Source organism: Pithys albifrons, chromosome 3, assembly GCF_047495875.1.
Source record: "Pithys albifrons albifrons isolate INPA30051 chromosome 3, PitAlb_v1, whole genome shotgun sequence".
Lineage (NCBI taxonomy): Eukaryota > Metazoa > Chordata > Aves > Passeriformes > Thamnophilidae > Pithys > Pithys albifrons.
Window position 1 is genome coordinate 32,343,555 of NC_092460.1, and position 17,499 is coordinate 32,361,053.

General features: G+C 45.8%; 1 protein-coding gene across 1 annotated transcript in view; it reads left to right on the plus strand.

Annotated features, from left to right (window-relative positions):
* The window catches only part of LOC139669559 (voltage-dependent L-type calcium channel subunit alpha-1C), a 412,800-nt gene that overhangs the window by 281,188 nt on the left and 114,113 nt on the right, over window positions 1–17,499 (plus strand). The window contains exon 9 of the mRNA XM_071550062.1: window positions 11,715–11,805. Within this exon, the coding sequence (XP_071406163.1) occupies window positions 11,715–11,805 (91 nt within the window). The remainder of the gene's footprint in view (window positions 1–11,714; window positions 11,806–17,499) is intronic.

Here is a 17,499-nt window from a genome sequence, read left to right on the forward strand (position 1 = left end):
GACAGAGCTAGAAGTAACGTAACATGAAGGGTTTTTCAGATTTGTGTTAAGGAAGCTGCTACATAGCTTTTGTTGTTGCTTTAACTGCTGCAGGAATGCTATGTAAGTAATGTGAAATTGGGGTTTAGGTAGTCCAGGAGGAAAAGTCTACATTCAGTGATGAGCCACACTGTGGCAAGAGGTATGAAGTGCAAAGGCTTCAGAAGGAACTGTAGAGAGAATATCAAACCTACTGGCCCTTATGGTTTGCACTCTGTTGAAGCAATGTAATACTTGCATGCCTTTAAGCAGTAGTTTCACTTCCATTGAAAAAAATCGCTATGCTACCTAGAGAATATGTAGCTAATGGGAGATTTCATCAGCCAGAGTGGGTTATGGATGCAATGATGAATCTAAAAAATAGAGATTCCCATGTAAGTAAAGCCACCCTGATTTGTTTCAGGAGCAGGTACACTTGTTGGCCAGAAAAGTTATGGATACACCATCACTGGAAAAGTTCAAGGTCAGGTTGGATGGGGCTTTGAACAACCTGATCTCATGACAGTTGGGAAGTGGGTGAAATGATTTTCAAAGGTCCCTTCCAACTTGAAATATTCCCAATTCTATGAAATATGTCATACAATCTATGGGTCCTGCCCCTATATTGTTGTTAGTGGTTCACTGTATTGGTTTGGTTGAAGTGAGCTGTCCACCCTGCGTGCTCTCTTAGCTAGACTGCTGCTCCTGGTGCAGTCAGGCAAAGGCAAGCTGCATGAATGGAAATGCTTTCTCACCCCTTCAGCAACCTGCTGTCACTTGGAATGCGTAGGTGTGGGGACAGAGTTGTTCTCTACTGCTAAGAAGTCCCCCTATATCAAACATTAGTACTTAGTAGATTTACCATATACCTTAGGGAATTCATTGAGCAGTTGCATAACATGCACAGGGATCAGTCACTGCCTTGCCCGTGCTGCATTTTGGACACTGAAACAGCTTCAATTCAAATTATGCAGTAGATGGAAGATTTAATGGTCTGCTTGATGGCCAGGAAGTGGGTAGGTGTGGTCCCTCTACAACTAGCAAAGCCAAGACCCGTATGGGGATCTCTGATTTTGTTACAAGCAGTGGATTTTTTGAAGCTGACTGGGAACTGCTCCCTTGAGACTGCGTAGGACACTGAACACACATGCCATAGGATGCAAGGCACCAGGATTTCCATTGCTAAGTCCCTTTATGTCCACATGGGAAGAAATCTGCCTTAGTCTCATTTTTGCCTTTGTCTCAGCTCCCAAAATTACAGGGAGGAAGTGGCCATTAAGATGGCATAGTCTGTATACCATGATCCTAAACACAACTCTGGTCTGGACTTGAGCCCACCATTTGGAAAAAACATCTCTACTTGATTAAAACATTCCTGTGGTGGATTTACCACCAGCATTCTTGGTACATGGTTCCAGTAATTAATTACCCAGACTGCAAAAAATTTCTGCCTTGTTTCTAGCCTGGAGCCAGGGTGTGGGCACAAGGTCTCTGGGAACTGAGTCAGATAAGAAAGCCATCTAGGCAGTATTTGGTCTACTTCTTCTCAAATTCAGCCCCAGTTTATACACAACTCTTCTACAGCACCTTCCATTTTCAGAGTTTGTTAAGTGGCCTGAATGAGCCTCACAGCATCTGCACACTGGATTATCCCCTGGTATTGAAGGTGGTGTGAGGTGCCAGGTAAAGTAAGTGATTGCACTGCTGGGAACATACTGCATTGGGGCATGGAGTCCAAATCTCCTGTCTGTCCTGACCTTTATCTGTAGACCATCATTCCTTTAATGCTTCATACCATTTTAATACTTTTTATTGTCCTTAACATTTTCCATCAGTGCAGCGTAATAAGCGCTTTTGAACTGGTGCCAGCACGCTGATCCATGGGATCTCCTCAGTCTGTCTACCACTGCACCTGCATCTCTCCCATTACTAAAGTCTGATTTTCTGCAGCAGTAACATCAGGGAAGTGTGAAAGTATTACCTAGGACATCTCTGTGCATGCACCTCTGATCTGTGTGGGCTGAGGACCTCTGTGCATCATAGGCAGAGGATCAACATTAAGTAATGTCATGAAAAGCCATGCAACAGGATTACATCAGGGGGCTAATGCCAAATGGAAACTCAAATGGAAGTCATGAGACATAGCTCAGGAGTACCTAGTTTTGGTAAGGCAGGGTGCATCTGAGTTCTCAATGAATGTTGTTGTCTCTAGAGATAAGGAAAGACAGAGAAAGGGGATTAGCCCTACAATTTCCTTTAGCAGTTCTGACAGTTTTGGAAGACTCTGTAGATATTGGAGCAGCTTGGGAAGAAAGCCAAGGAACCTCACTCAGATATAGGCTGGTCCATATTATGACCCAAAGGGTCGGAGTTTAACCTGGGGACTGCCATTGCCTTAGTCTCATCAATATCAATAGGTCAGACAGTCAAACAAGAAGAGTTTTGCCACTGAAAACACTGGAAAAAGTATCTGACCCATAAACTTAAATTCATCAACTTCACATTCTCAGAAGCCAGCTATAAAAAAGAGCATAAATCAAGTAAGAGTTATCCTCTGATGATCTGTTAGTGATACTTCATACCTCTGTATACCTTTGTTTTACATTTTGTACTTCTAATTCACACAATGAAGTTTTCAGACAGAGGTAGATATTCATGTGTAAGCTGAGTTCCTTGTTTTTTTCTTTTGCCTGTCACTGGCTGCATGTTCTCTATTGATGTCTTGTTCCTGGTACTTGACACTGACCATCTTGTCTGTGAAAGGAAGCACTCCAGCTGGTTTGCCTGATGAGAAGAAAGGAAAGTTTGCTTGGTTTAGTCACTCCACAGAAACCCATGGTAATGTTCCACTGCACTCTATGTCCACTTTGCATTTACCTGTGTGTATGTGTGTCTATATATCTCCATACAGACTGGCATGTAATACAGCTTTGTATTCTTCTGCATGTGTGTGCCTTGCTTTTTGTATTGCTTGTGCGGTGTCCTCTTCATGCACTCAAGCTGACAAGATGCTCTGCAAATCAGTCTCTTGCTAATGCCTTCAAAATTGTTTTCCATTTGCAAATAAGCTCAAATATGTCTTGAAAGTGCTTTACCTCATCTTCCAAAATGACTTGCAAAATATCAGTGTTTTTTGTTTTCTCCTGCAGGGCTTAGTCTGGACAAAAATTTTAATTATGAATGTTGTTTTTTTTCTTACAGCTTACTTGACTGATTCATGTACATCAGAATATGAATTCATTTTATCCTTAATTTTGCTTTCCAAATAGACAAGATTATTAAAACATCTGTCTTTGTAAAAGAACAGGCACCATTAGAGTACAATATTTCATAGTTCTGTCAACAGTGCTAGAGAGTCCATTATTACACAGCACAAGAACTTTAGATTTTCCAGATGTGTGTTGTAGGTTCATGAATTTTTGTGGTGGGATTGAAGGAAAGATAGTTAATTTTGAGGGACATTTCTACCATAATGCTTCCAAAGCTGGAACCCAGAGTACTTTTGGAAGAACCTTCTGATATCTTTCTACCCCTGGAATAAGACCTGGTCCCATGGCATCTGCCCAACTGAAATACAGAATCTATTTGTTTAACGTTGCGTCCTTTTGCACCAGTGGCCCACAAACAAATGTTTTCTTAGTACTGAGTTACATATTACAGGCTATGAGAAGTTTCTCTAACAGCTAAAAGTGTGTGCTCTCAAGTCTCATCTGATATTTATATCCAACTGCTAATGTTCTGAAGTTCTACCAGGCTTCTGGGAAGTCTGTTTAACACTGCCATCATTCAGTTTTAAGTATAATTTTTTCAATTGTTTTGTGTATTTGAAAAGGGGAGAGGAGGGAACACATATTAAATCCTATTTTCCAAATTTTCCTAACTTATGCTGAATGGATATATATTAAGGAGTTATTAGAGCTCATATAGGAGCCATGAACAACTGGTGAAATGAAAACAGTGGGTTTTCCTTTTTTATTTTTTAGTGATCTGTAGAAGCAAAATAAATGTTGAGATTTTATAACAGATAGAAAATGTGACAGGTCCTTGAACCAAAATAAGATAGATTCAACCTAAGGTTGCTTTCATTTTATGTTTGTTCCATGATACTTCCATAAAAACCTAGGAGATTCTATCCAGTTCTTAGTGAGTGCCTGTGCTGGTTTGAAGGTGAACCAGCAGGGGAAATGAACTCACCACGAGAGAGAGATTATAAGTCAGACCTAAAATTTAATAATAATATTACAATAACAACACTGATACACAAGGGAAATTGCTTTCAACTCACAATACCCCAGCAGTATAACCCAGTGTCCTGGGGCACAAACCCAAGGGGGTTTGTTTGCCCTTGTGCTGAGACCCCTGTGGCTCCCCCAAGTCCAGAGCAAAAGGAAAAGAAAAAACCTGTTGGTGCAGGCGAGGGCTGTGGTCTGGGCGAGAGCGGTGATCTCCTGCTGTCGAGGTCCTGCTGCTGCTCTGGATCCGACGAGAAGGTCCTGAGGTCTTCTTACCCACCACTTATGTACCCTCAGGGAGCACTCAGTCCCTCCCCCTGGGCGGGGACTCACACAATGGGTGATTAACTCTGGGAGCCAGGGGTTGTTGAGCTGTTGATGGCCCATTAGCAGCTCCGCCCCCCTCAGGCTGGGTGTGAAGTGATAATGGCTCCCTGGGCAGCTGCTGCTAATGGCCCATTGTCCTTGGGGAATGAATAGAGGGGGTGGAATACACAGGTTTGATCACCACCACACAGGGTTAGCTGGTCCCTCCAGCTGAACTAGGACATTATCCACCCCTTATTCCACTCCATCTAGTCATTTCCAAATTAACCCCCTTTTTACCTATACATATATATACACATGTATACAATGAAACATTACAAACTCTTCTCGCTCAAAATTAGGTCCCCTTGTGGTACACAACGTGTTTCTCCATCTTTTTGCATTACCCACCAAGTGCAACCAGGTCCTTGAGCAAAGACAATCCCTCGGGTGGGTTTGCCTTTGTTTGAGGTGGGACTAACCCAAACAGTCTTTCCTAACATACCTCTCATATGGACCACAGGGACTTTATCTCCATCTACAGTATTCAAGAGTTCTGATTGGGCAGGGCCAGCTCGATTGATGGAGCCCCGGGTGTTGACCAACCAGGTGGCCTTTGCCAAATGCAGCTCCCAGTGTTTGAAAGTTCCCCCACCCAACGCCTTCAAGGTTGTTTTCAGCAGTCCATTACATCGCTCAACTTTCCCGGCAGCTGGAGCATGGTAGGGGATATGATACACCCACTCAATGCCGTGCTCTCTGGCCCAGGTGTCTATGAGGCTGTTCTTGAAGTGGGTGCCGTTGTCAGACTCTATTCTCTCTGGGGTGCCGTGTCTCCACAGGACTTGTTTCTCAAGGCCCAGGATGGTATTCCGGGCAGTGGCGTGAGATACGGGGTATGTCTCCAGCCATCCAGTGGTTGCCTCTACCATGGTCAGCACGTAGCGCTTGCCTTGGCGTGTTTGGGGAAGTGTGATGTAGTCAACTTGCCAGGCTTCCCCATACCTGTATTTCGACCACCGTCCACCATACCATAGAGGCTTCACCCGCTTGGCCTGCTTGATGGCAGCACATGTGTCACAGTCATGGATAACCTGTGAGACACTGTCCATAGTTAGATCCACCCCTCGGTCACGAGCCCATCTGTATGTTGCATCTCTGCCTTGATGACCAGAAGCATCATGGGCCCATCGGGCTAGAAACAATTCACCTTTATGCTGCCAATCCAGATCTACCTGAGAGACTTCAATCCTGGCAGCTCGATCCACCTGCTTGTTGTTACGATGCTCCTCATTAGCCCGGCTCTTGGGTACATGAGCATCTACGTGACGGACCTTCACACTCACCTTCTCTACCCGGGCAGCGATGTCCTGCCACATCTCAGCCGCCCAGATGGGTTTCCCTTTGCGCTGCCAGCCGGCCTTTCTCCAGCGCTCCAGCCATCCCCACAGAGCATTGGCCACCATCCACGAGTCAGTGTAAAGGTAGAGTCTTGGCCACTTCTCTCGTTCGGCGATATCCAAAGCCAGCTGAACAGCTTTCAGCTCTGCGACCTGACTTGATCCACCTTGTCCTTCAGTCGCTTCTGCAACTCGACGTGTAGGACTCCATACAGCTGCTTTCCATTTCCGGCTTGTCCCTACAATGCGGCAGGAGCCATCTGTGAAGAGAGCATATCGCTTCTCCTCTTCTGGTAGCTGGTTATATGGTGGGGCCTCCTCAGCTCGTGTCACCTGCTCCTCTTCTTCTTCAGAGGACAATCCGAAACTCTCACCTTCCGGCCAGTTGGTGATGATTTCCAAAATCCCAGGGCGATTAGGATTCCCTATCCGGGTTCGCTGTGTGATCAGAGCGATCCACTTACTCCATGTGGCATCAGTGGCGTGATGGGTAGAAGGAGCTTTTCCTTTGAACATCCAGCCCAACACTGGTAGTCAGGGTGCCAGGATGAGCTGTGCCTCAGTGCTAATCACTTCTGAGGCAGCTCGAACTCCTTCATAAGCTGCCAGGATCTCTTTCTCAGTTGGGGTGTAGCTGGCCTCAGATCCTTTGTATCCCCGGCTCCAGAATCCCAGCGGTCGTCCTCGAGTCTCCCCAGGTACTTTCTGCCAGAGGCTCCAGGATGGGCCATTCTCCCCGGCTGCAGTGTAGAGCACATTCTTCACATCCTGTCCTGTCCTGACTGGCCCAAGGGCTACTGCATGGGTAATCTCCTGTTTAATCTGCTCAAAGGCTTGTTGTTGTTCAGGGCCCCACTGGAAATCATTTTTCTTCCGTGTCACAAGGTAGAGAGGGCTTACAATCTGACTGTACTCAGGGATATGCATCCTCCAAAAGCCCACGGCGCCTAGGAAAGCCTGAGTTTCCTTCTTGCTGGTCGGTGGGGACATAGCTGCTATTTTGTTGATCACCTCTGTTGGAATCTGACGACGCCCGTCTTGCCACTTCACTCCTAGGAACTGAATTTCCTGAGCAGGTCCCTTGACCTTACTTCGTTTAATGGCAAAACCAGCTCTTAGGAGAATCTGGATTATCTTCTTTCCTTTCTCATAAACCTCCCCTGCTGTGTTCCCCCATACAATGATGTCATCGATGTACTGTAGATGTTCTGGAGCCTCACCCTTTTCCAATGCAGTCTGGATCAGTCCATGGCAAATGGTGGGACTGTGTTTCCACCCCTGGGGCAGTCGATTCCAGGTGTACTGCACCCCCTTCCAGGTGAAAGCAAACTGCAGCCTGCACTCTGCTGCCAACGGAATGGAGAAAAAGGCATTGGCAATGTCGATGGTGGCATACCACTTGGCTGCCTTGGACTCCAGCTCATACTGAAGCTCCAGCATGTCCGGCACAGCGGCACTCAGGGGGGGTGTGACCTCATTGAGACCACGGTAATCCACCGTCAGCCTCCACTCTCCACTGGACTTTCGTACTGGCCATATGGGGCTATTAAAGGGTGAGTGAGTCTTGCTGACCACCCCTTGGCTCTCCAGCTCACGAATCATCTTGTGTATGGGGGTCACAGAGTCTCGGTCAGTGCGGTATTGCCGACGGTGCACTGTGGCTGTGGCCAGCGGTACCAATTGTTCTTCAACTTTCAGCAGTCCTACAGCAGAAGGGTCCTCTGAGAGGCCAGGCAAGGTGCTCAGCTGTCTGATTTCCTCTGTCTCCACAGCAGCTATGCCAAAGGCCCAACGCAGTCCCTTTGGGTCTTTGAAATATCCATTCCTTAGGTAGTCTATGCCAAGGATACATGGGGCTTCTGGACCAGTCACAATGGGGTGTCTATGCCATTCCTTGCCAGTCAAGCTGACTTCAGCTTCCAGTACAGTCAGCTGTTGGGATCCCCCTGTTACCCCAGAAATAGAGATGGATTCTGCCCCGACGTATCCTGATGGCATCAACGTGCATTGTGCGCCAGTGTCCACTAAAGCTTTGTATTTCTGTGGGTCTGATGAGCCAGGCCACCGAATCCACACAGTCCAATAAACCCGATTGTCCCTCTCCTTTACCTGGCTAGAGGCAGGGCCCCCCTAGTTCTGGTCATGGTATTCACTGCGCTCTCCCTGTGAATATGACCGGGAGGTTCCTTCAAGAGGATCGGGCATAACATCATCATTCCTATACTGTCTGGAGCCTTGCCCACGAGAGACCGGAGCAGCCTTCAGCCTTGAAGAATTGCCTGTGTTAGTTGTGCCTCTTTGCAATTCACGTACCCGAGCTGCTAAGGAAGAGGTGGGTTTCCCATCCCACTTCCTCATATCTTCTCCATGCTCATGGAGGTAAAACCACAGATTGCCGCGTGGAGTGTACCCTTTCTCCTTAGCTGGAAGACGCCTGCTTCTGATGGCGGAGACTCTTGTTTGTTCTGGAGAGATATGGAAGAGTCCTTCCTTAATCTTCTCTTCCAGTTCAGCCAGTTTTGTTTCCACAGCTGAGACATGGGCTCGTAATGGAGCAGTGACAGTGTCTTCATAAATCCTGAGTTTGCTGACCAGTGCACCCACCTTGTCTTCTCCCTCTCTCCACTGCAATGTTGCAAGGTAGCGAGAATACATTTCTGGCCCAAGTCGTGCAAATTTTAACCACATCTGGGATGTGCACTGGACACCATCTGGACTTTTAGGGAATCTCTCATCCTCTGAAAAGATTATCTCCAGTACGGCTAATTCCCTTAAGCACCGGATACCTTGTTCCATCGTGTTCCACTGTCCTTGCTGTACGTGGAGGTCCTCCTTACAAAGATATCTCTCCCTCACGCTTGACAACAGTCGCCGCCAGAGGCTGAGAGTTTCCTGTCTCTTTCCAATGCCCTGATCAATGACAACATCTCGAGACAGGGATCCCAGCTGCCTTGCCTCACTCCCATCTAGAATGGTATCATTGGCTGCAGCATCCCAGATTCGAAGTAGCCAGGTCAAGATGGACTCATTTGCCTGTCGTGTGAACTCTCTCCGGAGCTCACGCAGCTCTCCCAGGGATAGGGACCGGGTGATTATTTCTGGCTCCATTTCTTCTGCTTGAGATGAAGGTCCTGACTCTTCCTCGTCATGCACTATACGAACTGATTTGGTCTTTGATTTTCTTTTCTGGACAGGGGCAACTGCTATCGGTTTCTGTTGTCCTTCTGGCTCCTCCATGGTTTGCGTGGACATGGTGCTGGTTGATGTATCTCTCTTCCTCTCTGGCTCAGTCATGGTCTGGGTGGACATGGCGCTAGTTGATGTATCTCTCTTCCTCTCTGGCTCAGTCATGGTCTGGGTGGACATGGCGCTAGTTGATGTATCTCTCTTCCTCTCTGGCTCAGTCATGGTCTGGGTGGACATGGCGCTAGTTGATGTATCTCTCTTCCTCTCTGGCTCAGTCATGGTCTGGGTGGACATGGCGCTAGTTGATGTATCTCTCTTCCTCTCTGGCTCAGTCATGGTCTGGGTGGACATGGCGCTAGTTGATGTATCTCTCTTCCTCTCTGGCTCAGTCATGGTCTGGGTGGACATGGCGCTAGTTGATGTATCTCTCTTCCTCTCTGGCTCAGTCATGGTCTGGGTGGACATGGTGCTGGTGGGTTTGCTCCTTTTCTCCTCCTCCTGATGATGCTGTACCACACCAAGCAGTGTGCGGTAGGCAGTGGCCAGGGCCCAGCAGGTTGCTGTGAGCTGCACATCTCTGGGACTACCAGAGCATCTTCCTTTCACATAGCTTAGCATTTTGGCAGGGTCCTGCAGTTGTTCCGGGGTGAATTTCCAGATCATTTGAGGAGAGAAGGTCTCCAAATACTGGCCCATATCTTCCCACTTCCCGTGCCACTCAACATCATCCGCTCCCAGGGCAGGCCTCCAGCAAGTCTCCTTAGAGAGCCCAGTTCTGACCCTAAACATGGTGTATACAGTACAGAGGAGACAAAGCAACACTAACAGCAGGATTATGCTGTCCCTAACATCAAAAGGAAGCTCAATATTTTCAATGATTGTTGTAGCAGAGGTGAAAAGGTGGAAGTAACCATCTCCGCCTGTTTTCCCCACAGTCTGGGTGCTATTTTTAATGAGACCCCAGAGGTAACAACCCAAACCAGGACAGGCAGACCAGACTGAATATACATTCACAATGAAATTCATTGCTTCTGATGTTATGACAACATAAACATAGTATATTAATAAAGCAATTTTGATCCTTCTCCCTGGTATTAAAGAGAGCATCAAAACAGGCACATGGTTCCCCATGTGTCGAAATATGAACAGGCCCAGATACACCATCCACATGAATACATCAAGCAACATGGTAGTCAGGGAGTTTCTGTACCCAAATACACAAAATGAAATTGTAGTTCTGACTTCTCTCTCGTGCCCCACGTTGGGCGCCAAAAGATGTGCTGGTTTGAAGGTGAACCAGCAGGGGAAATGAACTCACCACGAGAGAGAGATTATAAGTCAGACCTAAAATTTAATAATAATATTACAATAACAACACTGATACACAAGGGAAATTGCTTTCAACTCACAATACCCCAGCAGTATAACCCAGTGTCCTGGGGCACAAACCCAAGGGGGTTTGTTTGCCCTTGTGCTGAGACCCCTGTGGCTCCCCCAAGTCCAGAGCAAAAGGAAAAGAAAAAACCTGTTGGTGCAGGCGAGGGCTGTGGTCTGGGCGAGAGCGGTGATCTCCTGCTGTCGAGGTCCTGCTGCTGCTCTGGATCCGACGAGAAGGTCCTGAGGTCTTCTTACCCACCACTTATGTACCCTCAGGGAGCACTCAGTCCCTCCCCCTGGGCGGGGACTCACACAATGGGTGATTAACTCTGGGAGCCAGGGGTTGTTGAGCTGTTGATGGCCCATTAGCAGCTCCGCCCCCCTCAGGCTGGGTGTGAAGTGATAATGGCTCCCTGGGCAGCTGCTGCTAATGGCCCATTGTCCTTGGGGAATGAATAGAGGGGGTGGAATACACAGGTTTGATCACCACCACACAGGGTTAGCTGGTCCCTCCAGCTGAACTAGGACAGTGCCAATGTAAATCTCCACCATATTCCATCTTCATTAGCTCCTTTGTTGGTAGTATCTGAGTGGGTCAGTCTGAATTTCTCTCTTACACCTCTAGGTCCAGCTAAAATTGTAAGTTTGAAACACATTAATGGTTAGTATGTGACAGATAAGTCATCAATATTATTTATGTGGTATTTGCTATCAGGCTAATCAAGCTGTTTATCTGCATACATATCAATCCTGGGACCTTTGATTTTGTATTCAGTCGTTGTGCACTAAGGATTGGGGAGGGCACTGAGGGGGCTGGGTTGTTGCAGGTAAAGAGGCATCTTTTTAAAGTGTTCTGTGGAATCAAACAGAAGCTTCTTCTTAGGTTCATCAGGTTCTCTACTTTTTAATGGTTCTAATTCATAAAATTTCCAGAAACTGACCCTGAAAGAAAGAGAACAGCTGCTTCTTCCCTTTTCCTCAGCATTTGAGCAACCTGTGTATGTTCCTGAAGTCTGCCTGCCCAACCTGGTCCGTACAGGGAGGCTCTAGACTTGCTTGGCAAATTGCTTAATCCTCAGGAGCTGCAGCTGAAGGTCTTTCCCTTAAGCCAGTTCTTTCACTCATGTGCTCCATTAATAGATGTGCCAGGTTCTAATGGCCAACCCTCTCTTTTTCTTCCCTTTGACTCTTACAGTGAGCATGCCCACCAGTGAGACCGAGTCCGTGAACACAGACAACGTGCCTGGAGCGGATATGGAAGGAGAAAACTGCGGTGCTAGGCTAGCGTGAGTACAGAGATATCTGCACCAGGGGCTGGGCTGGACCTGTGGGTTAAAACCAGGGCAAATGTCAGGCTTTTAAAGAGGGGAAAAACCCACAGTGGGTGAAAGGAGAGGCTGCAGATCTAGTGATCCAGGTTCTTATCTTAATTGCAATGTAAACTCACTGGACATTAGCGAAGAGCTGCTGGGTTTACATAGATGTAAATAAAGCACGGAATGCCCAGGAGAAGCAGATCTGGTTTTGCATAAGAGCTAAAAGAGGAACTAATGGATAACAGTGTTCTTATTTTGAAATTTCTCTTTGGTGATAGATAATCAAAACCAGTATGTGTAGACTAAAAAGTGGAAGCGACTGGCCTTTTTCAATTTTTCTGATGGTTTCTCTGCACTTCTCTTGTAAAAGAAATACATTGATGAGAACTCCCATCTGACAGACTGCATCACACCCTTCAAATGCTGAGCAGAATACTGTAATGACAAACAAATACATCAGTTAGGAGGGATTAATGCCCCTTTGAAATTGCACCATTGTATTTAAAGAAGTTGCTCAAGAATGTGAGATAGTGGTTTTGAAATACCTTATTATGTGGTGTACTTTTTAGCATCACAGAGAGCAAGAATAGGCAAGAGGAGTCCTTTGTTCCCTTTTGTAGGACTGAATGAGAATGGACTTATGCTGTCGGGCTATATCTTAATCCCTCAAAATTTTCCTGAAAAATGAGCTGAACATACCTGTGCTATAGCTTGGACCATGCAGGAGTATGTTGAGGCTGTGTCCTGTCCTTGGGCCTAACTTGAGCCCTTTGACATTGCTCAAATGCTCATCATAAGTACGTAAGAAATGTTCTTTTTGTCAGACCTGTTGACCACTTGACCCAGTGTTCAGGTTCTGACAGGAGGGCAGATGCCTGAGCATGGGTATTTCCTACTTTCCCATCCCCTTTTATTGCTCCCAAAGTCACGTTTATTGGGTTAGAGATGTTAGCAGGCACACTTCTGCTTTTTGCCTTTGGTGGCCATTTGTGGACCTGTCCCTGGATTTATCTAAACCCACTAAGGCTGTCTGCCTTCTTAATATCCTGTGGCAACAAGTTTCACATGTTCACCACCTGCTGTGTAGACAAGTACCTTCTCCTATCTGTTTTAAGATGATCTATTACTGTTTCCAGTCAATGTCCTCTCCTTCTAATCTTGTGATATTTGGTGATCAACAGTTCCACATTCAGCTTATCTATCACTTTCATAACTTTGTAAACCTTGATTGTATCTCCCATACATACGCTTGGCCCTCTCCTCTACAAACTGAAGAGGAGTTTTTATCTACGTTAAAAGATGTGATACATGGAATATGCTGTAAATGCAATCTGCTTTCCTTTAAGAGTCAGCCAGCTACTTACAAACCCCAGGAGGAATTATCTGTGATAGCTTTTTTCACCTGCCTGCTGTTGTGAACCTCTAAGTCTTTTAGTTTAGATTATGAACACTTTTCTGAAGGAGCCAGGCTAGATCTATTCACAGCACTGAGGCAATTGTAGTCCTTTCTTTGGTACCTCACCAAGTTGCTTGTGCTCTTGGTGCGTTACAGGAAGAACCAGGTGGATATGTGATCACTTCTTCCACCTGGATCCAGTTTGAAGAACCATCTCTATTCTGCAGCTGTGCTTCATGGAATCACAGAATGGGTCAGGTTAGAAGGGACTATAGTGGACCATCTGGTCCAACCTCCTTGCTCAAGCAGAACACAGAATTGTGTCCAGCTGGTTCTTGAATATCTTGAGGACCTTTGAAAGATGATCGTGAGCAGCCTTACTGTGGTGTCCTCCAGGTCTCTCATGGATGCATCCCATCAGGGCCCATGGATTTCAAGTTTGCCTGAGCGTTCTCTGACTCAATCCTCCTTGGCCAGGGAAAAGTCTTCATTCTGACATTTTCTTACCCTGGTCTCCTGGATCAGAGATTCCTGAGGGCTGACCTTGTCAGTAAAGACCATTGAAAAGAAGGCTTTCAGTAACTCTGCCTTCTTTGCATCCCCTTTTACCAGGGCCACCCTCCATTTAGTAACAGGCCCACATTATCCTTTGTTTTCCTTCTGTTGTTGATGTATTTGAAGAAGCCTTTCCTCCTGTCCTTGACATTATTTACCAGATTTAATTTTAGATGGTCCTTGGCCTTCCTGGTCTCATTTCTGCTTACTCTGACAACCTCTCTATATTCATTCCAAGTGGCCTGACCTCTTTTCCATCTCCTGTGTTTCCTACTTCAGTAATGGCAGGAGTTCCATGTTCATCCACACAGGTCTATTGCCCCCTTTGCTCATCAGGATGCATTATTCTTGAGCCTAAAGGAAATGATCCTTGAATATCAACCAACTCTCTTTAACATCTTTTCCCTGGGGGAACTGTTCCCATGGGATTCTTATGAGAAGATCACTAAAGAAGCCCAAGTCAGCTCTCCTGAAGTCCATGGCTACAATTTTATGCGCTGCTCTGCTTCCTCCTCGCCCGATACTGAACTCCACAATCTGATGGTCACTGCAGCCAAGGCTGCCTCAGCCTTCACATCTCCAACAAGGCTTTTCCTGTTTGCTAGTATTAGGTCAAGCAGCCCATCATTCCTTGTGGGATCCTGCGCTGCCTGTGTCACAAAGTTGCCATCAATGCTTTCCTGGAACCTCCTGGACTGTTTGTGCTTTGCTGTGTTGCTTCTCCAGCATCTGTCAGGGTAGTTAAAATCCCTCACAGAGGGGTGGGGCGCTGTGCCAAAATCAATGGCAACAGCTACTATAAGTTTTCATATATTTTTAATATTGCAGCTTGCATTCATTTGTTCTTAATCCCAAAGGATCCGAAAACACTTTATGAACTGTAAATGCAGGGATTGTTTTTACAGCGTTAGAATTCAGCCTTACTTCAGGGTTGTGCTGGTTTAAAGGTGAACCAGCAGGGGAAATGAACTCACCACGAGAGAGATTATAAGTCAGACCTAAAATTTAATAATAATATTACAATAACAACACTGACACACAAGGGAGATTGCTTTCAACTCACAAAACCCCAGCAGTATAACCCAGTGTCCTGGGGCACAAACCCAAGGGGGTTTGTTTGCCCTTGTGCTGAGACCCCTGTGGCTCACTCAAGTCCAGAGCAAAAGGAAAAGAAAAACCTGTTGGTGCAGGCGAGGGCTGTGGTCTGGGCGAGAGCGGTGATCTCCTGCTGTCGAGGTCCTGCTGCTGCTCTGGATCCGACGAGAGGTTCCCGAGGTCTTCTTACCCACCCCTTATGTACCCTCAGGGAGCACTCAGTCCCTCCCCCTGGGCGGGGACTCACACAATGGGTGATTAACTCTGGGAGCCAGGGGTTGTTGAGCTGTTGATGGCCCATTAGCAGCTCCGCCCCCCTCAGGCTGGGTGTGAAGTGATAATGGCTCCCTGGGCAGCTGCTGCTAATGGCCCATTGTCCTTGGGGAATGAATAGAGGGGGTGGAATACACAGGTTTGATCACCACCACACAGGGTTAGCTGGTCCCTCCTGCTGAACTAGGACAAGGGTCAAATGTGACAGGTGTTTAAGAACAACAGGCACAAGTGCATAAGGAGATCTGTGAGGGATAGCTTGTTTTGCACTGAAACTGCATAGGGAATTTTGGCAAGCAGAACATAATTATTTTAGCTGGAATGTGGCCAGGAGACCTGAAGTTAAACCCAACTCTAAACGTAATCATGACTTAGAATGGAGCTTACTTAAAATAGTCCTGCATGCTCACAGGAGAATGGCAGTACTCTGACTTGGCATTAGGAGGAAGGGATGGATAAGTCCAACAGGTTTTAGGGAAGAAGGCATAGGAAAATTACAGGAAAATAGAGCTACTAATATTGTAAATTTTAAAGCAGGGCCTTAAGTTTCACCAGACCAGGAGAGGTAAGATTTAGAGAGATAACCAGTTTCCTTGCCACTTTTCACTTCGTTTGAAAATGATGTATAGTAGGGGAATTGAAGTCTGTTATTGAGAAGGATTTTTTCACTCCTTACCCAAGGACAGTTGAAATCCTCAAGGCCTCACTCAGATTACTTTTCATCTCTAAGAGATGGATAGGCTCCTTCATCCATGAAAATGAATGGCTGTATCATTGTATATGAAATTCTGGGGTAGGATAAAAATTTTGCCAATGCTTCCTGCTTTTGTAAAATGTTTGTTTCAAGCATTGTGGAGCTGCAAATTCCTTAGTTCTGGGTAAATTCAGATCTGCCTTTGATGTTGAGGTTTTAGAATCCTTTCTGCTTTCTTTTGTTACTGCATCACATACTTAGGTGGAGAGAGAAACCAGCTTTCCTGGTTTCTAGAAGTATAAGTACTCTTCTTCTCACTGAGCCCCCCTTTCAACATCCCATAGGCCAATATTTGTGCTAGAACATGTAAAATTTAAGCATCAATTTTCCTGCATGAGTGTTTTCTTTTATTGGAACCTGACTGAGAATCAGAAGTTGTCCCAGTGTTCAAGAATAGTGAAAATTCAGGTGAGAAGTCAGTTGAGCTTTCTAATAAAGTTCCTGTGAGCACTGGAGACATTGAGTAAGCATTAATAATTTTACTCATGACATCCTGATTTACTCTCGTTGAAGATTAGGCCTGAACTTTTGAGCAGTCATCTGCCCTCTGTTTTTACAGTTGTAATGACTTGCCAAGGTTTTTGTTTGATTGTTGAGTTGCATCCATTGCACGAGTCTTGATTTTTACCAGCTTTCTAAAATCACTCAGTGGCCAAAAGTCTCCATTGCTTTGCTACAAACACACATTTTCCCAGTGGGCAGAGGCTGCACTGGGCAATGTGCAATCAGATATGACTGAAGCAAGTTGGGGATTTCAAGTCAAAGGCAATATGTTTATTTATTTAGTGACATCAGGCTGCCCAGGGCATTTAACCACCCCAACACCACCACCACAGTTACAGGCTGAGCTTGCCATTCAAATGCACTCATGATAAAAGGGAAAAAAATGCTCAGGAGACTGAAGGAAAAACTTTTTCATTGAAGGTAACTTAGTATTATTGGATGTTCTTTCTGTTCTTTTAAAAACTGTAGAGTTTTGAAAGACTGTGTCTGTGAATGACAGAAAGATCTGCTTGAGAAACCAGGCTCAAACATGCCTTTTGGAAAAGGAGATGTTCCCTGACAGCCTTTCTCAGCTCCACAGAGACATATGCTATGTGAGATCAGGAGAGTACCTCTCAAACACAAGCTATCTCCTACTGATGAATTGTCTCAAAGAAGCTTTTATTTCTATAGTATCCATAGTATAGAAACTGCCTCCATCAGCTGTGCTGTCTGGAGCAACGCCAGTCTTCAAACCAGCAGAAGGAGCTTCAGGAGGAATCTAACATCTGATCTCTCTTTACTTGTTGTGTAAATCCATTTTATCATAAAAACAAAACAAAAAAACCAAGTTCATTCATATTCATTCCTGGTGTAATTCTGCTGGCAACAGGAGTGCTGTGGTACAGAGCACTTCCCTTCCTAAGAATATAAACTTCAGCTGGCATCTGAATTTGAAAGTAGGTTTGTAGGGTTCCAGAGGACATTTTAAAGCATCCCACAACTTTCACAGTGTATTATCCCTGTCATGGTATTTCCTTGTATTGCTCTGACATCTGCCCTGATGTCGGAACACAACAGCTCTTTTATCCTCAAAGACAACACTTGG